This window comes from Oncorhynchus tshawytscha, unplaced genomic scaffold, assembly GCF_018296145.1.
Source record: "Oncorhynchus tshawytscha isolate Ot180627B unplaced genomic scaffold, Otsh_v2.0 Un_contig_19119_pilon_pilon, whole genome shotgun sequence".
In the NCBI taxonomy this organism is placed as follows: Eukaryota; Metazoa; Chordata; class Actinopteri; order Salmoniformes; family Salmonidae; genus Oncorhynchus; species Oncorhynchus tshawytscha.
This window is the reverse complement of record NW_024608342.1, coordinates 4,642-32,184: the sequence shown is the minus strand read 5'-3', so window position 1 is coordinate 32,184 and position 27,543 is coordinate 4,642. Positions and strand designations below refer to the sequence as shown.

Here is a 27,543-nt window from a genome sequence, read left to right as displayed (position 1 = left end):
AAATGTCCAATGTATTCATCACACATGGCTACTCTTTCCATGACATAGACTGACCAGGTGAATCCAGGTGAAAGCTATGCTCCCACTTCAATCAGTGTAGATGAAGGGGAGGAGACAGGTGGTTAAAGAAGGACTTTTAAGCCTTGATACAATTGAGACTTTGATACTGTGTATGTGTCTCATTCAGAGGGTGAATGGGCAAGACAAAAGATTTAAGTAGCCTTTGAACAGGGTGTGGTAGTAGGTGCCAGGGGCACTGGTTTGTGTCAAGAACTGCAACGCTGCTGGGTTTTTCCATGCTCAACAGTTTCCTGTGTGTATCAAGAATGGTCCACCACCCAAAGGACATCCAGCCAATTTGACATAACTCTGGGAAGCATTGGAGTCAACATGGGCCAGCATCCCTGTGGAACGCTTTCAACACCTTGTAGAGTCCATGACCCGACAAATTGAGTCTGTTCTGAGGGCAGAAGGGGGTTGCAGCGACTCAATATTAGGAAGGGGGGGGTGCAGCGTGTGTTCCTAATGTTTTGTCCACTCAGTGTACATCCTGTTCGTCCATCCTACTCAGAGAGCTTACCTTTGCTGGCGCTGATAGTCTGCAGCACCATCTCTGCAGCACCTCGGTCGTGTAACCTGGCCTGCTGATATAGCAGCTTCTGTTTCTCCATCTCTTTTTCCTGCAGGAGGGAGGGAGGAAGAGGAGGAGGAGAGACCTGAGAGACTGCACCTTCCTGTCCAATCAGACCACCCATCGGGCTACAAGACACTCAACACCACCCTGGAGGTGAAGACCTACTCCTGCACCAGGCCCAAGATCACCTTCCGTAGGTGTTTTCTATCAACGTCTAATTGAATTCAGGATGATGTCACTGGTGTTAATAATGCCTGTTGAAGACAAATGTATTACAATATTGCAAGTCATAACCACAGGGCCTACAGAGGGCTTGGAGACTACAGAGGGCTTGGAGCTGGATGGGAGCAGGCAGTCTGTCTGTGTGTTAGTACAGTGAGGTGGACTGTAAGCTCAGTGCTGAGGGACATGATACAGATAGACAACGAGGGGGACAGTGTCATGTCTCCAGCAACACCCACTGAAACAGTGACAACCAAACAGCAGCAACAACTCTGCCCGACTGAGGGAACAGCATGGCAGGGAGCGCTATAGGGGTCCAGGCGTGGTTGCTTCCCCACTTTCCATCTGAGCCACAGCAGAAGAACACAAGGGGATGGAAGAGCTCGGGAAAAGCAAGATGGCCGCTCTCCTAATTTAGGCTTTTTTTTTTTTTTTTACAGTGTTGAAGAAAAAAACAAATCAGGAAGCGGAGAGGGGCGGAGCTGAACGATATGAATGAGGAACCTTCAAGAGGAACATGAAATACAGAAATACTGGAAAGGAAACAAGATGCAAAATCAACAAGAGAGAGTTGTTTTTTGAGAACTTTGTTACCAGAGATTCTTCCTCCTTCTTGGCAATTTTGTTGCTTAAACCTTTGCTTATATCACGCTGGGGAAACAGAATGGTATCATTTCACAGTGCACGGATCCCACCCAGCCATACTCAGAAAATAGAAAAACCTTCTAGAAAATGAAGGTGGAAAGATTGGTGTAATAAGGACAGGATGTGGTCCTGAGGAGCAGCCTACTGAAAAGCCATGCTGATTAACATCCTCAGTGTTTTACGGGTGTCGCTGCATGATCACACAAACCACATGAGGAGAAAACAAAGATACAGATGTACACAATGTTCCATTATAACAGGGGCTCCAGAGTGGAGCAGAGGTCTAAGGCACTGCGTCTCGGTGCTACAGGCGTCATTACAGACGTCCCCTAGTTCGATTCCAGGCTGTATCACAACCGGCCGTGATTGGGAGTTCCAAAGGGTGGAGCACAATTGGCTCCAGCGTCGTCCAGGGTTAGGGTTTGGACAGGGTAGGCCGTCATTGGCCCCAGCGTCGTCCGGGGTTAGGGTTTGGACAGGGTAGGCCGTCATTGGCCCCAGCGTCGTCCGGGGTTAGGGTTTGGACAGGGTAGGCCGTCATTGGCCCCAGCGTCGTCCGGGGTTAGGGTTTGGACAGGGTAGGCCGTCATTGGCCCCAGCGTCGTCCGGGGTTAGGGTTTGGACAGGGTAGGCCGTCATTGGCCCCAGCGTCGTCCGGGGTTAGGGTTTGGACAGGGTAGGCCGTCATTGGCTCCAGCGTCGTCCGGGGTTAGGGTTTGGACAGGGTAGGCCGTCATTGGCCCCAGCATCGTCCGGGGTTAGGGTTTGGACAGGGTAGGCCGTCATTGGCCCCAGCGTCGTCCGGGTTTAGGGTTTGGACAGGGTAGGCCGTCATTGGCCCCAGCGTCGTCCCGTCATTGGCCCCAGTGTCGTCCGGGGTTAGGGTTTGGCCAGGGTAGGCCGTCATTGTAAATAAAACATTTGTTCTTAACTGACTTGCCTCGTTAAATAAAAAAATTGTGGTCAATCTATGGTAAATTACACCAGGTATGAGACCGTATCATTATCATCTGATTGGTAATCCAACTTGAGATCCACAAGTCTGCCATTAATGTCAATGAACGATGTTTGAGAAATTTGGAATTGCACAAGATTGTGTCAACTCAGCAGAGAAGACTCTACGTGCCATCTCTCTTCAGGGGTCATTATCTCAACTCAGAGAAGACTCTACGTGCCATCTCTTCAGGGGTCATTATCTCAACAGAGTAGACTCTACGTGCCATCTCTTCAGCGGTCATTATCTTAACAGAGTAGACTCTACGTGCCATCTCTTCAGCGGTCATTATCTTAACAGAGTAGACTCTACGTGCCATCTCTTCAGCGGTCATTATCTTAACAGAGTAGACTCTACGTGCCATCTCTTCAGGGGTCATTATCTCAACTCAGAGAAGACTCTACGTGCCATCTCTTCAGGGGTCATTATCTCAACAGAGTAGACGCTACGTGCCATCTCTTCAGGGGTCATTATCTCAAATCAGAGAAGACTCTATGCCATCTCTTCAGGGGTCATTATCTCAACAGAGTAGACGCTACGTGCCATCTCTTCAGGGGTCATTATCTCAAATCAGAGAAGACTCTACGTGCCATCTCTTCAGGGGTCATTATCTCAAATCAGAGAAGACTCTACGTGCCATCTCTTCAGGGGTCATTATCTCAAATCAGAAGACTCTACGTGCCATCTCTTCAGGGGTCATTATCTCAAATCAGAGAAGACTCTACGTGCCATCTCTTCAGGGGTCATTATCTCAAATCAGAGAAGACTCTACGTGCCATCTCTTCAGGGGTCATTATCTCAAATCAGAGAAGACTCTACGTGCCATCTCTTCAGGGGTCATTATCTCAAATCAGAGTAGACGCTACGTGCCATCTCTTCAGGGGTCATTATTTCAACAGAGTAGACTCTACGTGCCATCTCTCTTCAGGGGTCATTATCTCAAATCAGAGAAGACTCTACGTGCCATCTCTTCAGGGGTCATTGAAAAGCTGCCTGCAAGCCATGGGAAACTAAATAACCCACATTTTAAAAGACGTCACCCTCTTTTTAAAATGCTTCTGGGGGAGGGATGGGCAAAAGTTAAATGGGTTGGACGGTGTTCAAGAGGAGATACCTACTTCAAAACTCTTCACCTCCTCTCCATCCTCATCCTCTTCATCATGACAGCTCTGGTGGAGAAATGGATGATACAGAAAGAGAAAGACATCACAACCAATCAATCAATCAACCAAGTGATCGGACCAATCAAATAATCAATCAATCAACCAAGTGATCGGACCAATCAAATAATAAATCAATCAACCAAGTGATCGGACCAATCAAATAATAAATCAATCAACCAAGTGATCGGACCAATCAAATAATAAATCAATCAACCAAGTGATCGGACCAATCAAATAATAAATCAATCAACCAAGTGATCGGACCAATCAAATAATAAATCAATCAACCAAGTGATCGGGCCAATCAACCAATCAATCAATCAACCAAGTGATCGGGCCAATCAACCAATCAATCAATCAACCAAGTGATCGGACCAATCAAATAATCAATCAATCAACCAAGTGATCGGACCAATCAACCAATCAACCAAGTGATCGGACCAATCAAATAATCAATCAATCAACCAAGTGATCGGACCAATCAAATAATCAATCAATCATCCAAGTGATCCGACCAATCAACCAATCAATCAATCAACCAAGTGATCGGACCAATCAAATAATAAATCAATCAACCAAGTGATCGGACCAATCAAATAATAAATCAATCAACCAAGTGATCGGACCAATCAAATAATAAATCAATCAACCAAGTGATCGGGCCAATCAAATAATAAATCAATCAACCAAGTGATCGGACCAATCAAATAATAAATCAATCAACCAAGTGATCGGACCAATCAAATAATCAATCAATCAACCAAGTGATCGGACCAATCAAATAATAAATCAATCAACCAAGTGATCGGACCAATCAAATAATAAATCAATCAACCAAGTGATCGGACCAATCAAATAATCAATCAATCAACCAAGTGATCGGACCAATCAAATAATCAATCAATCAACCAAGTGATCGGACCAATCAAATAATAAATCAATCAATCAACCAAGTGATCGGACCAATCAAATAATAAATCAATCAATCAACCAAGTGATCGGACCAATCAACCAATAAATCAATCAACCAAGTGATCGGACCAATCAAATAATAAATCAATCAACCAAGTGATCGGACCAATCAAATAATAAATCAATCAACCAAGTGATCGGACCAATCAAATAATAAATCAATCAACCAAGTGATCGGACCAATCAAATAATAAATCAATCAACCAAGTGATCGGACCAATCAAATAATAAATCAATCAACCAAGTGATCGGGCCAATCAAATAATAAATCAATCAACCAAGTGATCGGACCAATCAAATAATAAATCAATCAACCAAGTGATCGGACCAATCAAATAATAAATCAATCAACCAAGTGATCGGACCAATCAAATAATAAATCGATCAACCAAGTGATCGGGCCAATCAAATAATAAATCAATCAACCAAGTGATCGGGCCAATCAAATAATCAATCAATCAACCAAGTGATCGGACCAATCAAATAATAAATCAATCAACCAAGTGATCGGACCAATCAAATAATAAATCAATCAACCAAGTGATCGGGCCAATCAAATAATAAATCAATCAACCAAGTGATCGGACCAATCAAATAATAAATCAATCAACCAAGTGATCGGACCAATCAAATAATAAATCAATCAACCAAGTGATCGGACCAATCAAATAATAAATCAATCAACCAAGTGATCGGACCAATCAAATAATCAATCAATCAACCAAGTGATCGGGCCAATCAAATAATAAATCAATCAACCAAGTGATCGGACCAATCAAATAATAAATCAATCAACCAAGTGATCGGGCCAATCAAATAATAAATCAATCAACCAAGTGATCGGGCCAATCAAATAATAAATCAATCAACCAAGTGATCGGACCAATCAAATAATAAATCAATCAACCAATGAAGTGATAGGACCAATCAAGTAATTGATGAATCAGTAGAAAAACATAATGGATTGTGACGTAAGACCACTCTGAATACAAGAGGTACCTTAGCCATAATGTCAGCATAGGCCATGTAGAGAATGTCCTCTTCCAGTTTACTGCAACACACAGTAGATAAGGTCATTATTATTGTGTCATAATGAGTAGTAGAATCAGGAAGGTTCTAGAACATCAGGTAGACATCAGATCCACTGTAATGGAAATGTTACTACTACCAATATCAGTTACAGTCCTGGTATTACTATGGTTTTATACCACTGGTTAGAGAGGATGATGTATCATATAGAGAGTGTTACAGTCCTGGTATTACTATGGTTTTATATCACCGGGTAGAGAGGATGATGTATCATATAGAGTGTTACAGTCCTGGTTTTATATCACCGGGTAGAGAGGATGATGTATCATATAGAGAGTGTTACAGTCCTGGTTTTATACCACCGGGTAGAGAGGATGATGTATCATATAGAGAGTGTTACAGTCCTGGTATTATACCACCGGGTAGAGAGGATGATGTATCATATAGAATGTGTTACAGTCCTGGTATTATACCACCGGGTAGAGAGGATGATGTATCATATAGAATGTGTTACAGTCCTGGTATTATACCACCGGGTAGAGAGGATGATGTATCATATAGAGAGTGTTACAGTCCTGGTTTTATACCACCGGGTAGAGAGGATGATGTATCATATAGAGAGTGTTACAGTCCTGGTATTACTATGGTTTTATACCACCGGGTAGAGAGGATGATGTATCATATAGAGAGTGTTACAGTCCTGGTATTATACCACCGGGTAGAGAGGATGATGTATCATATAGAGAGTGTTACAGTCCTGGTATTACTATGGTTTTATACCACCGGGTAGAGAGGATGATGTATCATATAGAGAGTGTTACAGTCCTGGTATTATACCACCGGGTAGAGAGGATAATAAATCAATCATATAGATCACCAATTACAGTCCTGGTATGACTATAGTTTACTAGGACCAGCTACAGAGCAGAGATACCCACCACTATAAAGGAAACATTACTAGCATCACTATTAGTCACAGTCCTGGTATTACTATAGTTTACTAGGACCAGCTAGAGAGCAGAGATACCCACCACTATAAAGGTAACATTACTAATTACAGTCCTGGTATGACTATAGTTTACTAGGACCAGCTACAGAGCAGAGATACCGACCACTATAAAGGAAACATTACTAGTTACAGTCCTGGTATGACTATAGTTTACTAGGACCAGCTACAGAGCAGAGATACCCACCACTATAAAGGTAACATTACTAGTTACAGTCCTGGTATGACTATAGTTTACTAGGACCAGCTACAGAGCAGAGATACCGACCACTATAAAGGAAACATTACTAGCATCACTATTAGTCACAGTCCTGGTATTACTATAGTTTACTAGGACCAGCTAGAGAGCAGAGATACCCACCACTATAAAGGTAACATTACTAGTTACAGTCCTGGTATGACTATAGTTTACTAGGACCAGCTACAGAGCAGAGGTACACACCACTTCTCAGTCAGGGCCGTCCTAATAATAAATCTGAATAACTGTATGAGCTGATGAAGAGGGTCGATCCTCTTGGCTCCCTCATCTTCTTCAGGAGGCTCCTCTCCTCCAGGTCTCTGTGAAGACAGAATAAAAAATTAAAAATGGTTCTTCACAATCCACAAACATCAAATCTCTTCCTACGGTGCCTTCTAGTCTACACTACATCTACACAGGTAACACTCTCAAGTCTCAACCACAAAATAAACTCTGATAAGGATCACATCCTCTTTCTGGGAACAAAGAGACCATATGAACACTACTCCCTAGAGACCATATGAACACTACTCCCTAGAGACCATATGAACACTACTCCCTAGAGACCAGTGATGAATATATGAACACTACTCCCTAGAGACCATATGAACACTACTCCCTAGAGACCATATGAACACTACTCCCTAGAGACCATGATGAATCACTACTCCCTAGAGACCATATGAACACTACTCCCTAGAGACCATATGAACACTACTCCTTGGAGACCATATGAACACTACTCCCTAGAGACCATATGAACACTACTCCCTAGAGACCATATGAACACTACTCCCTAGAGACCATATGAACAATACTCCCTAGAGACCATATGAACACTACTCCCTAGAGACCATATGAACACTACTCCCTAGAGACCAGTGATGAATATATGAACACTACTCCTTAGAGACCAGTGATGAATATATGAACACTACTCCCTAGATGAATATATTTGAGTGAGAGTGTTCCTTGAAAAATAAAAATGTTCTCATCTCAATTCAATTAACAACAATTATCTACATTTTTCCAACAGGGTTTTCTATTCTACTTAGTACATCTACAATAGTCTCTAGTTCATTCCAGGTAACTCTCTCTAGTCTCCTCCACATAGTTCATTCCAGGTAACTCTCTAGTCTCCTCCACATAGTTCATTCCAGATAACTCTCTCTAGTCTCCTCCACATAGTTCATTCCAGATAACTCTCTCTAGTCTCCTCCACAGTTCATTCCAGTTCAGTTCATTCCAGGTAACTCTCTCTAGTCTCCTCCACGTAGTTCATTCCAGATAACTCTCTCTAGTCTCCGCCACATAGTTCATTCCAGGTAACTCTCTCTAGTCTCCTCCACGTAGTTCATTCCAGATAACTCTCTCTAGTCTCATAGTTCATTCCAGATAACTCTCTCTAGTCTCCTCCACATAGTTCATTCCAGGTAACTCTCTCTAGTCTCCTCCACGTAGTTCATTCCAGATAACTCTCTCTAGTCTCCTCCACATAGTTCATTTACAGATAACTCTCTCTAGTCTCCTCCACGTAGTTCATTCCAGATAACTCTCTCTAGTCTCCTCCACATAGTTCATTCCAGGTAACTCTCTCTATGTCTCCTCCACATAGTTCATTCCAGATAACTCTCTCTAGTCTCCTCCACATAGTTCATTCCAGATAACTCTCTCTAGTCTCACTATAAAGGAAACCACGTAGTTCATTCCAGATAACTCTCTAGTCTCCTCCACATAGTTCATTCCAGATAACTCTCTCTAGTCTCCTCCACATAGTTCATTCCAGGTAACTCTCTCTATCTCCTCCAGTTCATTCCAGATAACTCTCTCTAGTCTCCTCCACGTAGTTCATTCCAGATAACTCTCTCTAGTCTCCTCCACGTAGTTCATTCCAGATAACTCTCTCTAGTCTCCTCCACGTAGTTCATTCCAGATAACTCTCTCTAGTCTGGTCCTCCATGACTCTTTCAGTCTAGTTTATCATTTCATTCAGATAACTGGGTATTGGAGTCTCCTCCACATGAGTTCATTTCAAACCGATAACTCTCTGTGCTAGTCTCAAATGGATGCTCCATGAGCTTCCAGATAACTCTCTCTGGTCTAACAGTAATGAGACATTTCCTCCCTCACAGAGCTCCTACATTGAGGAGGAACACTTCAGTCTGGTTCTCTATGAGCTTATCAATGGAGGAACACTTACAGTCTGGTCCTTTGAGCTTATCAATGGAGGAAACAGTCTGGTCCTCTAATGAGCTTATCAATGGAGGAACACTTACAGTCTGGTCTTCTATGAGCTATCAATGGAGGAACACTTACAGTCTGGTCCTCAGAATATCAAATGGAGGAACACAACAGTCTGGTTGACTGTGAGGCAGGATCAATCTCATTAGAAACACAGTATCCTCTAATGAGACACAGGTTCCTAATGTCTGGTTGACTATGGGCTTATCAATGGAGGAACACTTACAGTCTGGTCTTATCAATGGAGGAACACTACAGTCTGGTCCTCTATGAGCTTATCAATGGAGGAACACTTACAGTCTGGTCCTCTAAGCTTATCAATGGAGGAACACTTACAGTCTGGTCCTCTACTTATCAATGGAGGAACACTTACAGTCTGGAGCACTACAATGGAGACACTTACAGTCTGGTTGAATGAGGAACACTTATGAGCTTATCAATGGAGGAACACTTACAGTCTGGTCCTCTATGAGCTTATCAATGGAGGAACACTTACAGTCTGGTCCTCTATGAGCTTATCAATGGAGGAACACTTACAGTCTGGTCCTCTAGAGCTTATCAATGGAGGAACACTTACAGTCTGGTCCTGACTATGAGCTTATCAATGGAGGAACACTTACAGTCTGGTCCTCTATGAGCTTATCAATGGAGGAACACTTAGTCTGGTCTCAATGGAGGAACACTCTATGAGCTTATCAATGGAGGAACACTTACAGTCTGAGACCTCTATGAGCTTATCAATGGAGGAACACACAGTCTGGTCCTCTATGAGCTTATCAATGGAGGAACACTTACAGTCTGGTCCTCTATGAGCTTATCAATGGAGGAACACTTACAGTCTGGTCTATGAGCTTATCAATGGAGGAACACTTACAGTCTGGTCCTCTATGAGCTTATCAATGGAGGAACACTTACAGTCTGGTCCTCTATGAGCTTATCAATGGAGGAACACTTACAGTCTGGTTGACTATGAGCTTATCAATGGAGGAACACTTACAGTCTGGTCCTCTATGAGCTTATCAATGGAGGAACACTTACAGTCTGGTCCTCTATGAGCTTATCAATGGAGGAACACTTACAGTCTGGTCCTCTATGAGCTTATCAATGGAGGAACACTTACAGTCTGGTCCAGCTTATCAATGGAGGAACACTTACAGTCTATCCTATGAGCTTATCAATGGAGGAACACTTACAGTCTGGTTGACTATGGGCTTATCAATGGAGGAACACTTACAGTCTGGTTGACTATGAGCTTATCAATGGAGGAACACTTACAGTCTGGTCCTCCATGAGCTTATCAATGGAGGAACACTTAGTCTGGTCCTCTATGAGCTTATCAATGGAGGAACACTTACAGTCTGGTCCTCTATGAGCTTATCAATGGAGGAACACTTACAGTCTGGTCCTCTATGAGCTTATCAATGGAGGAACACTTACAGTCTGGTGGAGCTCAATGGAGGAACACTCAGTCTGAGCTTATCAATGGAGGAACACTTACAGTCTGGTCCTCTATGAGCTTATCAATGGAGGAACACTTACAGTCTGGTCCTCTATGAGCTTATCAATGGAGGAACACTTACAGTCTGGTCCTCTATGAGCTTATCAATGGAGGAACACTTACAGTCTGGTCCTGACTATGAGCTTATCAATGGAGGAACTTACAGTCTGGTCCTCTATGAGCTTATCAATGGAGGAACACTTACAGTCTGGTTGACTATGAGCATTATCAATGGAGGAACACTTACAGTCTGGTCCTGAGCTTATGAGCTTATCAATGGAGGAACACTTACAGTCTGGTCCTCTATGAGCTTATCAATGGAGGAACACTTACAGTCTGGTCCTCTATGAGCTTATCAATGGAGGAACACTTACAGTCTGGTCCTCTATGAGGAACTTATCTGGTCCAGAGCTTATAGGAACACTTACAGTCTGGTCCTCTATGAGCTTATCAATGGAGGAACACTTACAGTCTGGTCCTCTATGAGCTTATCAATGGAGGAACACTTACAGTCTGGTCCTCTATGAGCTTATCAATGGAGGAACACTTACAGTCTGGTCCTCTATGAGCTTATCAATGGAGGAACACTTACTCTGGTCTCTCTAATGGAGGAACACTTCTGGTCAGTCTGGTTACAGTCTGGTCTATGAGCTTATCAATGGAGGAACACTTACAGTCTGGTCCTCTATGAGCTTATCAATGGAGGAACACTTACAGTCTGGTCCTCTATGAGCTTATCAATGGAGGAACACTTACAGTCTGGTCCTCTATGAGCTTATCAATGGAGGAACACTTACAGTCTGGTCCTCTATGAGCTTATCAATGGAGGAACACTTACAGTCTGGTCCTCTATGAGCTTATCAATGGAGGAACACTTACAGTCTGGTTGACTCTATGAGCTTATCAATGGAGGAACACTTACAGTCTGGTTGACTTTGAGCTTATCAATGGAGGAACACTTACAGTCTGGTCCTCTATGAGCTTATCAATGGAGGAACACTTACAGTCTGGTCCTCTATGAGCTTATGAGCTTATGGTTCAATGGATCAATGAGGAACACTTACAGTCTGGTCCTCTATGAGCTTATCAATGGAGGAACACTTACAGTCTGGTCCTCTACACTTATCAATGGAGGTCAGTCTGGTCTATGAGCTTATCAATGGAGGAACACTTACAGTCTGGTCCTCTATGAGCTTATCAATGGAGGAACACTTACAGTCTGGTCCTCTATGAGCTTATCAATGGAGCACTTATCAATGGAGGAACACTTATCAATGGAGGAACAGTCTGGTCTGACTATGAGCTTATCAATGGAGGAACACTTACAGTCTGGTCCTCTATGAGCTTATCAATGGAGGAACACTTACAGTCTGGTCCTCTATGAGCTTATCAATGGAGGAACACTTACAGTCTGGTCCTCTATGAGCTTATCAATGGAGGAACACTTACAGTCTGGTCCTCTATGAGCTTATCAATGGAGGAACACTTACAGTCTGGTCCTGGTTGACTATGAGCTTATCAATGGAGGAACACTTACAGTCTGGTCCTCTATGAGCTTATCAATGGAGGAACACTTACAGTCTGGTCCTCTATGAGCTTATCAATGGAGGAACACTTACAGTCTTATCTTATCAATGGAGGAACACTTACAGTCTGGTTGACTATGAGCTTATCAATGGAGGAACACTTACAGTCTGGTCCTCTATGAGCTTATCAATGGAGGAACACTTACAGTCTGGTCCTCTATGAGCTTATCAATGGAGGAACACTTACAGTCTGGTCCTCTATGAGCTTATCAATGGAGGAACACTTACAGTCTGGTCCTCTATGAGCTTATCAATGGAGGAACACTTACAGTCTGGTCCTCTATGAGCTTATCAATGGAGGAACACATAAAGTCTGGTCCTCTATGAGCTTATCAATGGAGGAACACTTACAGTCTGGTCCTCTATGAGCTTATCAATGGAGGAACACATAAAGTCTGGTCCTCTATGAGCTTATCAATGGAGGAACACTTACAGTCTGGTCCTCTATGAGCTTATCAATGGAGGAACACTTACAGTCTGGTCCTCTATGAGCTTATCAATGGAGGAACACTTACAGTCTGGTTGACTATGAGCTTATCAATGGAGGAACACTTACAGTCTGGTCCTCTATGAGCTTATCAATGGAGTAACACTTACAGCCAGGTCCTCTATGAGCTTATCCTCAAAGTAGTGCTCCTCAGTCTCAATCCAGGACTTCTCATATCCCTGTAGAAACAGGTTGACCGCCCGGTGCCTGGTGGGAGACAGAGAGAAGTCATCAGAGGTGAATGGATGAATGAGAGAGAGAGAGAAGTCTGTCCTGGACAGGAAGTAGTAGTTGGACAGTTATCCTTTATAAAACTGCACAGAACGGGGTTTTCTGAAGATGTACTGCTGAGGCCCGTTGATTCACCAGGAGATGACAGGAATATGTTCATTTACATGTGGGGGTGGAGCAGGGTGAAAGAGAGGGCTAGTTAGGTAAGGCACGTGGAGACATGTTTACCTGGGTAAATTAGAGTTAGGGTTAGTTAGGTAAGGCACGTGGAGACATGTGTACCTGGGTAGGTTATACAGGGGAGACATGTTTACCTGGGTAGGTTATACAGGGGAGACATGTTTACCTGGGTAGGTTATACAGGGGAGCCATGTGTACCTGGGTAGGTTATACAGGGGAGACATGTTTACCTGGGTAAGTTAGGGTTAGTTAGGTAAGGCAAGAGGAGCCATGTGTACCTGGGTAGGTTATACAGGGGAGACATGTGTACCTGGGTAGGTTATACAGGGAGACATGTTTACCTGGGTAGGTTATACAGGGAGACATGTTTACCTGGGTAGGTTATACAGGGGAGCCATGTTTACCTGGGTAGGTTATACAGGGAGCCATGTTTACCTGGGTAGGTTATACAGGGAGACATGTTTACCTGGTAGGTTATACAGGGAGACATGTGTACCTGGGTAGGTTATACAGGGGAGACATGTTTACCTGGGTAGGTTATACAGGGAGCCATTTTACCTGGGTAGGTTAACAGGGGAGACATGTTTACCTGGGTAGGTTTACAGGGGAGACATGTTTACCTGGGTAGGTTATACAGGGGAGACATGTTTACCTGGGTAGGTTATACAGGGGAGACATGTTTACCTGGGTAGGAAGGGGAGACATGTCTACCTGGGTAGGCATACAGGGGAGACATGTTTACCTGGGTAGGTTATACAGGGGAGACATGTTTACCTGGGTAGGTTATACAGGGAGACATGTGTACCTGGGTAGGTTATACAGGGGAGCCATGTGTACCTGGGTAGGTTATACAGGGGAGACATGTTTACCTGGGTAGGTTATACAGGGAGACATGTTTACCTGGGTATTATACAACTCAGACATGTTTACCTGGGTAGGTTATACAGGGGAGCCATGTGTACCTGGGTAGGTTATACAGGGGAGACATGTTTACCTGGGTAGGTTATACAGGGGAGCCATGTGTACCTGGGTAGGTTCATACAAGCCATTCTGAAACAGGCCACTACAGCCCTCTTCCTCTGTTTAGAGAGCAGCTTGTGCCACACAGCCTTTTTGCTCCTTTGCGGATGTTCCACCTACAGGAAGAGGAAACGTTAACGTTACCGATTCACACAACTCAACGTTACCGATTCACACAACTCAACGTTACCGATTCACACAACTCAACGTTAACCGATTCACACAACTCAACGTTAACCGATTCACACAACTCAACGTTAACCGATTCACACAACTCAACGTTAACCGATTCACACAACTCAACGTTAACCGATTCACACAACTCAACGTTACCGATTCACACAACTCAACGTTACCGATTCACACAACTCAACGTTAACCGATTCACACAACTCAACATTAACCGATTCACACAACTCAACGTTACCGATTCACACAACTCAACGTTAACCGATTCACACAACTCAACGTTACCGATTCACACAACTCAACGTTAACCGATTCACACAACTCAACGTTACCGATTCACACAACTCAACGTTACCGATTCACACAACTCAACGTTACCGATTCACACAACTCAACGTTACCGATTCACACAACTCAACGTTACCGATTCACACAACTCAACGTTACCGATTCACACAACTCAACGTTAACCGATTCACACAACTCAACGTTAACCGATTCACACAACTCAACGTTAACCGATTCACACAACTCAACGTTAACCGATTCACACAACTCAACGTTAACCGATTCACACAACTCAACGTTACCGATTCACACAACTCAACGTTACCGATTCGCACAACTCAACGTTAACCGATTCACACAACTCAACGTTACCGATTCAACCAACTCAACGTTACCGATTCACACAACTCAACGTTACCGATTCACACAACTCAACGTTAACCGATTCACACAACTCAACGTTAACCGATTCACACAACTCAACGTTAACCGATTCACACAACTCAACGTTAACCGATTCACACAACTCAACGTTACCGATTCACACAACTCAACGTTAACCGATTCACACAACTCAACGTTAACCGATTCACACAACTCAACGTTAACCGATTCACACAACTCAACGTTAACCGATTCACACAACTCAACGTTAACCGATTCACACAACTCAACGTTACCGATTCACACAACTCAACGTTAACCGATTCACACAACTCAACGTTAACCGATTCACACAACTCAACGTTAACCGATTCACACAACTCAACGTTAACCGATTCACACAACTCAACGTTAACCGATTCACACAACTCAACGTTAACCGATTCACACAACTCAACGTTAACCGATTCACACAACTCAACGTTAACCGATTCACACAACTCAACGTTAACCGATTCACACAACTCAACGTTAACCGATTCACACAACTCAACGTTAACCGATTCACACAACTCAACGTTAACCGATTCACACAACTCAACGTTAACCGATTCACACAACTCAACGTTAACCGATTCACACAACTCAACGTTAACCGATTCACACAACTCAACGTTAACCGATTCACACAACTCAACGTTACCGATTCACACAACTCAACGTTACCGATTCACACAACTCAACGTTAACCGATTCACACAACTCAACGTTAACCGATTCACACAACTCAACGTTAACCGATTCACACAACTCAACGTTAACCGATTCACACAACTCAACGTTAACCGATTCACACAACTCAACGTTAACCGATTCACACAACTCAACGTTAACCGATTCACACAACTCAACGTTACCGATTCACACAACTCAACGTTAACCGATTCACACAACTCAACGTTAACCGATTCACACAACTCAACGTTAACCGATTCACACAACTCAACGTTAACCGATTCACACAACTCAACGTTAACCGATTCACACAACTCAAACTCATTTCTAACAGCACTTCAGCAATCTGGGATAACACGCTAGGGGTCAAACTATTTTCTTCATGAGGATATTTAAACATCCTTCTGCTGAGGTGGAGATGACCCTCAGCCCTGCAGGAAAGGGCACAGCATCATAAAATACCAATGTTGTCCCCAGAAGTACATTCCTTTATAGACGACTTCAGACCCAGGTCATGTTCAATAGGCACCAAACTGAGAAAAACATTTTCCATGACAAAACGTTTCAAAATGTGACTTTAAACCAAAGAAAACAGGCAGGAAGAGAGACGGACAGCCTGGTGTTCTGTTACTTAAACCTTTTAAAACATTTTCCATTGCCCTAAATGAACCCTGATGTTTCCCAGAACCCACCTGGTCTAGATAGAAGAGGACGTGAGCGATGTCCAGGACTCTCTCTACAGTCTTCTCCGGGTCTGACGTGTCCTCGCTCCTGTTAGGAAGATCCTTATACAGAGCCATCTGCCAGCGGATAGCAGGGTCCTCCAGCTACACACAGAGAGAATACATTATTGGGGTTGAGGAGAAACAGGAGGTTTAAGCATGTCTGAGGTCTAAGCAAGGCTACGTGATTTCACTGTGAGGGTTAAGGTTCGTTAACCTGGTCTCCGTGTTTGGGTTTTCTATCCAACTCCTATAGTCATCGGCATACCAAAAAATACGAGTTGGCTTTTTCAGCACGAATCAAATCAAATCAAGATGTATTTATACAACACATTTCAGACATGGAACACAATGTGCTTCACAGGAAGGAAAACAACAACAAAAACAACAACAAAAACAACAACAAAAACAATGACAATAAAACAGAGAACAATACAACTAAAGAATAACAATAAGAACTGAACGAATGACAAGCACCCTGAGGAAAAGGCTAAGTTAAAAAGGTATGTTTTAAGATCTGTTTTAAATATGTCCACAGTTTCACCCCACCCCAGGCAGGCTATTCCAGAGGCTGGGGGCTTAGTCACTAAAGGCTGGGGGCTTAGTAACTAGAGGCTGCCTCTCCTCTCCTCTCTCCATGGTCCCCCCCAGGTCCTCTGGCAGGCTATTCCAGAGGCTGGGGGCTTAGTAACTAGAGGCTGCCTCTCCATGCCTCTTGGTCCCCCCCAGGTTCTCTGGCAGGCTATTCCAGAGGCTGGGGGCTTAGTAACTAGAGGCTCCATGTCTTTTCATCTTAGGCTTAGGCCAGAACCAGAGGACCTGAGGGACCGACTGGGTACAGAACTCAAAAGCATGTCTGACATGTATTGGGTGAACAATCGTGGATTGATTTAAAAACCAATAGAATAATCTTAAAATGTATCTGAAAATGTATTCTAAAACCCACCGGCAGCCAATGCAGAGACCTTAAAACAGGTGTAATATGTTCTCTCCATCTGGTCTTGGTCAGTAGCCGCGCTGCAGCATTCTGTATGTTTTGCTGTTGACAAATGGCTTTCTTGGGTAGACCAGACAGGAGAGCATTACAGTAGTCAAGCCTGCTTGTAATAAAAGCATGGATGCGTCTCTCTGTATCAGCCTGAGAGAGAAACAGTCACACCTTGGCAATGGTCCTCAGGTGGTAAAAAGCTATTTTGGTCAAAATTACAAATGCGATTTGAAATGTAGTTCAGATTCTAAAACAACAACTAGGTTTTATTGTGTTTTATCTTTATTGCCCGTAAATTAAAACGTGAGGCCATATTATATATATCTATATATATATAGATTCTCTCTCTGTGCTTTGGCTCCAACAATAAGGACCTCGAGCTGGAGGAAGTTGTGAGCCATCCAAGTATTTAAATCACTAATACAGTTGAATAATTTATCCGTGGACATAACATTCTCTGGTGACACAGAAATATCGTCTTCGTAGCAGTGAAAATCAATGCTGTGCTTTCTGATAACGGTACCAAGGGGTAACATATATAAACTGAACAGTACCAGACTGATAACCCTGCCAAGTGGTAACATATATAAACCGAACAGTACCAGACTGATAACCCTGCCAAGGGGTAACATATATAAACCGAACAGTACCAGACTGATAACCCTGCCAAGGGGTAACATATATAAACCGAACAGTACCAGACTGATAACCCTGCCAAGGGGTAACATATATAAACCGAACAGTACCAGACTGATAACCCTGCCAAGGGGTAACATATATAAACTGAACAGTACCAGACTGATAACCCTGCCAAGGGGTAACATATATAAACCGAACAGTACCAGACTGATAACCCTGCCAAGGGGTAACATATATAAACCGAACAGTACCAGACTGATAACCCTGCCAAGGGGTAACATATATAAACCGAACAGTACCAGACTGATAACCCTGCCAAGGGGTAACATATATAAACCGAACAGTACCAGACTGATAACCCTGCCAAGGGGTAACATATATAAACTGAACAGTACCAGACTGATAACCCTGCCAAGGGGTAACATATATAAACTGAACAGTACCAGACTGATAACCCTGCCAAGGGGTAACATATATAAACCGAACAGTACCAGACTGATAACCCTGCCAAGGGGTAACATATATAAACCGAACAGTACCAGACTGATAACCCTGCCAAGGGGTAACATATATAAACCGAACAGTACCAGACTGATAACCCTGCCAAGGGGTAACATATATAAACCGAACAGTACCAGACTGATAACCCTGCCAAGGGGTAACATATATAAACTGAACAGTACCAGACTGATAACCCTGCCAAGGGGTAACATATATAAACTGAACAGTACCAGACTGATAACCCTGCCAAGGGGTAACATATATAAACTGAACAGTACCAGACTGATAACCCTGCCAAGGGGTAACATATATAAACTGAACAGTACCAGACTGATAACCCTGCCAAGGGGTAACATATATAAACTGAACAGTACCAGACTGATAACCCTGCCAAGGGGTAACATATATAAACCGAACAGTACCAGACTGATAACCCTGCCAAGGGGTAACATATATAAACTGAACAGTACCAGACTGATAACCCTGCCAAGGGGTAACATATATAAACTGAACAGTACCAGACTGATAACCCTGCCAAGGGGTAACATATATAAACCGAACAGTACCAGACTGATAACCCTGCCAAGGGGTAACATATATAAACCGAACAGTACCAGACTGATAACCCTGCCAAGGGGTAACATATATAAACCGAACAGTACCAGACTGATAACCCTGCCAAGGGGTAACATATATAAACCGAACAGTACCAGACTGATAACCCTGCCAAGGGGTAACATATATAAACTGAACAGTACCAGACTGATAACCCTGCCAAGGGGTAACATATATAAACTGAACAGTACCAGACTGATAACCCTGCCAAGGGGTAACATATATAAACTGAACAGTACCAGACTGATAACCCTGCCAAGGGGTAACATATATAAACTGAACAGTACCAGACTGATAACCCTGCCAAGGGGTAACATATATAAACCGAACAGTACCAGACTGATAACCCTGCCAAGGGGTAACATATATAAACCGAACAGTACCAGACTGATAACCCTGCCAAGGGGTAACATATATAAACTGAACAGTACCAGACTGATAACCCTGCCAAGGGGTAACATATATAAACTGAACAGTACCAGACTGATAACCCTGCCAAGGGGTAACATATATAAACTGAACAGTACCAGACTGATAACCCTGCCAAGGGGTAACATATATAAACTGAACAGTACCAGACTGATAACCCTGCCAAGGGGTAACATATATAAACTGAACAGTACCAGACTGATAACCCTGCCAAGGGGTAACATATATAAACTGAACAGTACCAGACTGATAACCCTGCCAAGGGGTAACATATATAAACTGAACAGTACCAGACTGATAACCCTGCCAAGGGGTAACATATATAAACCGAACAGTACCAGACTGATAACCCTGCCAAGGGGTAACATATATAAACCGAACAGTACCAGACTGATAACCCTGCCAAGGGGTAACATATATAAACCGAACAGTACCAGACTGATAACCCTGCCAAGGGTTAACATATATAAACCGAACAGTACCAGACTGATAACCCTGCCAAGGGGTAACATATAAACCGAACAGTACCAGACTGATAACCCTGCCAAGGGGTAACATATATAAACTGAACAGTACCAGACTGATAACCCTGCCAAGGGGTAACATATATAAACTGAACAGTACCAGACTGATAACCCTGCCAAGGGGTAACATATATAAACCGAACAGTACCAGACTGATAACCCTGCCAAGGGGTAACATATATAAACTGAACAGTACCAGACTGATAACCCTGCCAAGGGGTAACATATATAAACCGAACAGTACCAGACTGATAACCCTGCCAAGGGGTAACATATATAAACTGAACAGTACCAGACTGATAACCCTGCCAAGGGGTAACATATATAAACTGAACAGTACCAGACTGATAACCCTGCCAAGGGGTAACATATATAAACCGAACAGTACCAGACTGATAACCCTGCCAAGGGGTAACATATATAAACCGAACAGTACCAGACTGATAACCCTGCCAAGGGGTAACATATATAAACCGAACAGTACCAGACTGATAACCCTGCCAAGGGTTAACATATATAAACCGAACAGTACCAGACTGATAACCCTGCCAAGGGGTAACATATATAAACCGAACAGTACCAGACTGATAACCCTGCCAAGGGGTAACATATATAAACTGAACAGTACCAGACTGATAACCCTGCCAAGGGGTAACATATATAAACTGAACAGTACCAGACTGATAACCCTGCCAAGGGGTAACATATATAAACCGAACAGTACCAGACTGATAACCCTGCCAAGGGGTAACATATATAAACTGAACAGTACCAGACTGATAACCCTGCCAAGGGGTAACATATATAAACCGGACAGTACCAGACTGATAACCCTGCCAAGGGGTAACATATATAAACCGAACAGTACCAGACTGATAACCCTGCCAAGGGGTAACATATATAAACTGAACAGTACCAGACTGATAACCCTGCCAAGGGGTAACATATATAAACTGAACAGTACCAGACTGATAACCCTGCCAAGGGGTAACATATATAAACCGAACAGTACCAGACTGATAACCCTGCCAAGGGGTAACATATATAAACTGAACAGTACCAGACTGATAACCCTGCCAAGGGGTAACATATATAAACCGAACAGTACCAGACTGATAACCCTGCCAAGGGGTAACATATATAAACCGAACAGTACCAGACTGATAACCCTGCCAAGGGGTAACATATATAAACCGAACAGTACCAGACTGATAACCCTGCCAAGGGGTAACATATATAAACCGAACAGTACCAGACTGATAACCCTGCCAAGGGGTAACATATATAAACTGAACAGTACCAGACTGATAACCCTGCCAAGAGGTAACATATATAAACTGAACAGTACCAGACTGATAACCCTGCCAAGGGGTAACATATATAAACCGAACAGTACCAGACTGATAACCCTGCCAAGGGGTAACATATATAAACTGAACAGTACCAGACTGATAACCCTGCCAAGGGGTAACATATATAAACCGAACAGTACCAGACTGATAACCCTGCCAAGGGGTAACATATATAAACCGAACAGTACCAGACTGATAATCCTGCCAAGGGGTAACATATATAAACCGAACAGTACCAGACTGATAACCCTGCCAAGGGGTAACATATATAAACCGAACAGTACCAGACTGATAACCCTGCCAAGGGGTAACATATATAAACTGAACAGTACCAGACTGATAACCCTGCCAAGGGGTAACATATATAAACTGAACAGTACCAGACTGATAACCCTGCCAAGGGGTAACATATATAAACCGAACAGTACCAGACTGATAACCCTGCCAAGGGGTAACATATATAAACTGAACAGTACCAGACTGATAACCCTGCCAAGGGGTAACATATATAAACCGAACAGTACCAGACTGATAACGGTACCAAGGGGTAACATACCTGTATATAAACTGAACAGTACCGGACCCAAACCTGAACCTTGTGGAACGCCACGTGATATGTACTATGTTCACCAAGAGTGACAAAAAAACTCTTGACCGGTTAAATCGGTCCTAAACCAATTTAGAACTGGACCGGAGAGGTCAAACCAACCTCTCCTGAACCAGAGAGGTCAAACCAACCTCTCCTGAACCGGAGAGGGCAAACCAACCTCTCCTGAACCGGAGAGGGCAAACCAACCTCTCCTGAACCGGAGAGGTCAAACCAACATCTCCTGAACCAGCGAGGTCAAACCAACATCTCCTGAACCAGAGAGGTCAAACCAACCTCTCCAGTCTGCCCAGAAGGAAACCACGGTCAACAGTGTCGAATGCAGCAATTAAGAGTACAAGGACAGAGAGCTGTTTGGCATCTGTGTCGGCTCTAAGATCATTTACCTCCTGAACTAAGGCTGTCTCTGTCCTGTAGTGGGCACCAAAACCAGATTGGAATTATTCAAAAATACAGTTGGCACTTAAGAAATAATTTAGCTGTTTGAAAACCAATTTTCCCCAGAATGCTGTGTAAGAATGGAAGGTTGGAGATCGGCTGAAAATTGCTAAGAGCTGAAAAAAAACTAGATGACTTTTCTTAAGAAGGGCGTTTCACCATGACAGGTTTTTAGTGCCGTGGGGAAAGTGCCTATGAAAGGGGAGTGATTAACAATAGCTTGCACTTCTTCAGATATGTCATTTGTTTTGAAGAAGGTGGTGGGGATAGGATCGAGAAGGCAGGCAAAAGACTTAAGTTGTGATATCACTTTCCTGAGCATGTCTGTGTCAACCAGAGAAAATCTATCCATATTGCCTTTGAGTGGTAGGCTACGGCTCATAACAAACTTCTCACGAGTTCTTGCTTGACTGATACCCAGCCGAACGTTAGTTATCTTATCTCTGAAATATGCCGTCGGAAAAGTTCACAGAGGTTTTCCTGCGGTAGGATTTATCAGTCCATCAATGGTCGAGAAGAGTACTTTTGAATTATTCTGATTATTAGTGATCAATTTAGAAGACTGAGCTCGTCTGGCATTTTCTAACACCCTTGTTATATATCGTAGTGGCAGGGTAGCCTAGTGGTTAGAGCGTTGGACTAGTAACCAAAAGGTTGCAAGATCGAATCCCTGAGCTGACAATGTAAAAATCTGTCGTTCTGCCCCTGAACAAGGCAGTTAACCCACTGTTTCCCCGGTAGGCCGTCATTGTAAATATGAATTTGTTCTTAACTGACTTGCTGTCTCAGAATATCATAACGGACCTTTAACTTTCTGCAATTTCTCTTTAATTGATTAGATGAACAGATCTGGGAAACAGGCTAAGAGTTACAGGCTAAGGGTTAAGGGTTAAGGTTGTGAGGATCATGGGCTACCCACCAACGCAGTATTACACCCATACATGCTCTGCCCTAAGGCCCCCAGGTGGCCCTCTCGAATCCTGGACGTGCCCAGGATATCAGTGGCTCTACCCGGGGCATTGCCCTGCCCCTGCCCGTGCCCATGGTGCATCACATAATCCACAGACGAGGCTTTCTTGATGCCTGCCCGGGTGGTCCTGGGAGGCCGGTGGGTATAGCTACTCTCCATAGTGGCAGAGCGCTTGCGGGTGCCAGCCAGACGTTTGTGCCCGCCGGGCATCTCTAAGGCCGGAGGTTTGGAGGCCTGCTGACTCTTCATCCACTTCATCACTATGATCAACTTCTTCACCAGCTTTTTGAAGTGGAACACTCGGTACTGAGGATGGTGACGGAGGAGGAAGGGTGGCGGTGGACAGGACATGCAGACATGCAGAGAGAACGGTGAGATGGAGACAGAGAGACAGAGAGAGATGGTGAGCTAGAGGAATGGAGGGAGACGGGACATGCAGGTTTATGAAAGACAAATGAAACCTCTCTTTGTCTTTTTAAGTCTAATACTTAACTTCATCCAAATTTACTTCTTATTGGGTGAAGTATCGAGTCAGCTTATACAACGTATAGTACTACAAGGCTGTAGCATGGTGTAGATTAGTATGTACCACGTTGTATAGTACCACAATACTGTAGCATGGTGTAGATGAGTATGGGGGAGTACATGCTGATGATGTCACAACTGAGACCGTAATTAAGTAGTGGTCACCTTTCCCTGCAGGTGCAGGTTGTTTCTGATGATCTCCCGCACCTCGTCCTCTGTGTCTTTCTGTTGACAAAACATCAAAGAAACACTGATTCATAGGGTTGATTGTAGCAAACAGGGGGCCCATGGAATCTGGGCTGTTCTACTTACTCGGGAGTTAAAGAATACCAATGAGACACCTTACCGTTTCATTAGAGACACCTTACGGTTTCATTAGAGACTTAAGTGATTTACCTGACTGAAGCGGATCTTGGCCAGAGCGATCAGTTCCTGGTCTCCTGGAGCGCAGATATTCAGTCCTACAGGAAGTAGTCTCTTCAACGCTGCTACGATGAGGCTGGTCTGCATGGAGTAGCGATCACCCTTCCTCTTCATCTTCTTCCTCTCCTGGTCGGACACGGCTCCCTAGAGGGGAGAAACCAGGTGACAAGTCAACAAGTCAGCAGCACCACCTGGTCTCATTACTGGTGTCCCCCAGGGCTCTGCACTAGGTCCTCTTTAATGTCTCACTACTGGTGTCCCCCAGGGCTCTGCACTAGGTCCTCTTTAATGTCTCACTACTGGTGTTCCCCAGGGCTCTGCACTAGGTCCTCTTTAATGTCTCACTGCTGGTGTCCCCCAGGGCTCTGTACTAGGTCCTCTTTAATGTCTCACTACTGGTGTACCCCAGGGCTCTGCACTAGGTCCTCTTTAATGTCTCACTGCTGGTGTCCCCCAGGGCTCTGCACTAGGTCCTCTTTAATGTCTCACTACTGGTGTCCCCCAGGGCTCTGTATTCGGTCCTCTTTGATGTCTCACCAGGTGTCCCCCAGGGCTCTGTACTAGGTTCTCTATAATGTCTCACTACTGGCTCTGTACTGGGTCCTCTCTTGTTCTTTCTGAACACCAAGCCACATTTCAGGTCAAGAACAACTTATCCATTTAATTATGTTCAGTCATCATAACTTACTGTGCAGTCTTTTTCATTTTTGGGGGACAAAGCTCTTTGACTTATATATGCTATGCAGAGTCATAGTACACCTAAATTGTACATATCAATGTAAAAAAAATAAAAAGTCACGCTCGTACCATCTATATAACATCACTTGCCTTGGACATCTTTGACTTGGTGTCTGTGATGAGGAAGGACATATTGTTGATCTCATTCTGAACCACAAAGTTCTGCTCCTCCCGTTTAAAATTCTGCATTGGAAGAAATCAAATATTTCAGTGTTGGATATTGCCAAGGATTTATGCAAATGTAGCCTGCAGCCTGACAGGGGACTTGGAGAAGAACAGACACACATGAACGCTCTAGAGATACATCACAGTCTTCTAGTTCTCGCTGCCAGGCAAGCAAATGTAACATGTATTTATTGCAGAAAGAAACGCTGAAGAATTCCTAGAATTGATTGGGATTTTAATAGGAGTATCTGAGTACTCTCAGAGTGCCTTGGTGACGACCAGTAGAAACTATCACAGAGTGATTAAGACATTAAATGTTTCCTGGAAATTGTTACAGTGATGTGATGATTGATATGTGACATTGTCTCTGTGTAGCTTACATGAGACTTGGACCAGAATATGAAGACCTCTGCTACCATGCGGAAGAGCTCCTCAGCCTCAGGGTTTGATTCTTTCAGCCATTTGGCCCTAAGATAAAAACACATTGCAAACAAGTTACAGTATTCAGTTGGATAAAACAGTCACAAGAGCATAAACAAGTTACAGTAGACTTTAAGTTGGATAAAACTGTCACACCAACAGCAGCAACTGGAATCACGTCTTTAACAACTTTAAAAAACACTTTGCTTATTGATCCACCCACTCCTCTCACTTACCCCACTGGTCCTTTACCTGTTATAGTCAGCAACATGGAGGAGGAGGAGGTAGAATGTCTAGGTACCTGTTGTAGTCAGCAACATGGAGGAGGAGGACGTAGAATGTCTACGTACCTGTTGTAGTCAGCAACATGGAGGAGGAGGAGGTAGAATGTCTAGGTACCTGTTGTAGTCAGCAACATGGAGGAGGAGGAAGTAGAATGTCTAGGTACCTGTTGTAGTCAGCAACATGGAGGAGGAGGAAGTAGAATGTCTAGTTACCTGTTGTAGTCAGCAACATGGAGGAGGAGGACGTAGAATGTCTAGTTACCTGTTGTAGTCAGCAACATGGAGGAGGAGGAGGTAGAATGTCTACGTTACCTGTTGTAGTCAGCAACATGGAGGAGGAGGAGGTAGAATGTCTAGGTACCTGTTGTAGTCAGCAACATGGAGGAGGAGGAGGTAGAATGTCTAGTTACCTGTTGTAGTCAGCAACATGAGGAGGAGGAAGTAGAATGTCTAGTTACCTGTTATAGTCAGCAACATGGAGGAGGAGGAAGTAGAATGTCTAGGTACCTGTTGTAGTCAGCAACATGGAGGAGGAGGAAGTAGAATGTCTAGGTACCTGTTGTAGTCAGCAACATGGAGGAGGAGGAAGTAGAATGTCTAGGTACCTGTTGTAGTCAGCAACATGGAGGAGGAGGAAGTAGAATGTCTAGGTACCTGTTGTAGTCAGCAACATGGAGGAGGAAGTAGAATGTCTAGGTACCTGTTGTAGTCAGCAACATGGAGGAGGAGGAAGTAGAATGTCTAGGTACCTGTTATAGTCAGCAACATGGAGGAGGAGGAAGTAGAATGTCTAGGTACCTGTTGTAGTCAGCAACATGGAGGAGGAGGAGGTAGAATGTCTAGTTACCTGTTGTAGTCAGCAACATGGAGGAGGAGGAAGTAGAATGTCTAGGTACCTGTTGTAGTCAGCAACATGGAGGAGGAGGAAGTAGAATGTCTAGGTACCTGTTGTAGTCAGCAACATGGAGGAGGAGGAGGTAGAATGTCTAGGTACCTGTTGTAGTCTACAAAGCGGATGAGTAGCGGATAAAAGGCATAGAGGTCTCTGATCAGGATGGTAAACTCATCCAGGATGAGTAGTTCAGCCTCAGACATCTCCCCTCGTCCCTCGGCCTTCATCTGTTCCTCATCCTGCAGTACGGTGGCAGCCTTCTTCCTCAACTTCTCCATCAGCGGCAGAAAGTGGGTCTTCAACAGCCCCCCCTTTGCCTTACCAATGATTGGCTGAGAGAACACTGGAGGCGAGGACAGAAGAGAGAAGGACAGTTAGAGAGAGAGAGACTGGTGGGAAACAACGATGGTGGTGATTCACTCTAGATGATTCTACAGTTTGTTTTCTAATTTAAACAACGATGGTGGTGTTTCACTCTAGATGATTCTACAGTTTGTTTTCTAATTTAAACAACGATGGTGGTGTTTCACTCTAGATGATTCTACAGTTTGTTTTCTAATTGAAACAAC

At 43.7% G+C, this 27,543-nt stretch overlaps 1 protein-coding gene across 1 annotated transcript in view; it reads right to left on the bottom strand.

Moving 5' to 3' along the window:
- Nucleotides 1–27,320, bottom strand: part of LOC121843464 (ryanodine receptor 2-like) — a gene marked incomplete at its 3' end in the record, with an annotated part of 49,725 nt that extends 22,405 nt beyond the window's left edge. The window contains exons 1-13 of the mRNA XM_042313054.1: nucleotides 27,077–27,320; nucleotides 25,759–25,846; nucleotides 25,304–25,396; nucleotides 24,449–24,619; nucleotides 24,218–24,277; nucleotides 16,435–16,569; nucleotides 14,176–14,262; nucleotides 14,089–14,114; nucleotides 12,826–12,922; nucleotides 7,108–7,223; nucleotides 5,630–5,681; nucleotides 3,614–3,664; nucleotides 581–680 (exon numbers count right to left, since the gene is read on the bottom strand). Of these exons, the coding sequence (XP_042168988.1) occupies nucleotides 581–680; nucleotides 3,614–3,664; nucleotides 5,630–5,681; nucleotides 7,108–7,223; nucleotides 12,826–12,922; nucleotides 14,089–14,114; nucleotides 14,176–14,262; nucleotides 16,435–16,569; nucleotides 24,218–24,277; nucleotides 24,449–24,619; nucleotides 25,304–25,396; nucleotides 25,759–25,846; nucleotides 27,077–27,252 (1,252 nt within the window). The remainder of the gene's footprint in view (nucleotides 1–580; nucleotides 681–3,613; nucleotides 3,665–5,629; nucleotides 5,682–7,107; nucleotides 7,224–12,825; nucleotides 12,923–14,088; nucleotides 14,115–14,175; nucleotides 14,263–16,434; nucleotides 16,570–24,217; nucleotides 24,278–24,448; nucleotides 24,620–25,303; nucleotides 25,397–25,758; nucleotides 25,847–27,076) is intronic.
- Between the last annotated feature and the right edge of the window lie 223 nt (nucleotides 27,321–27,543).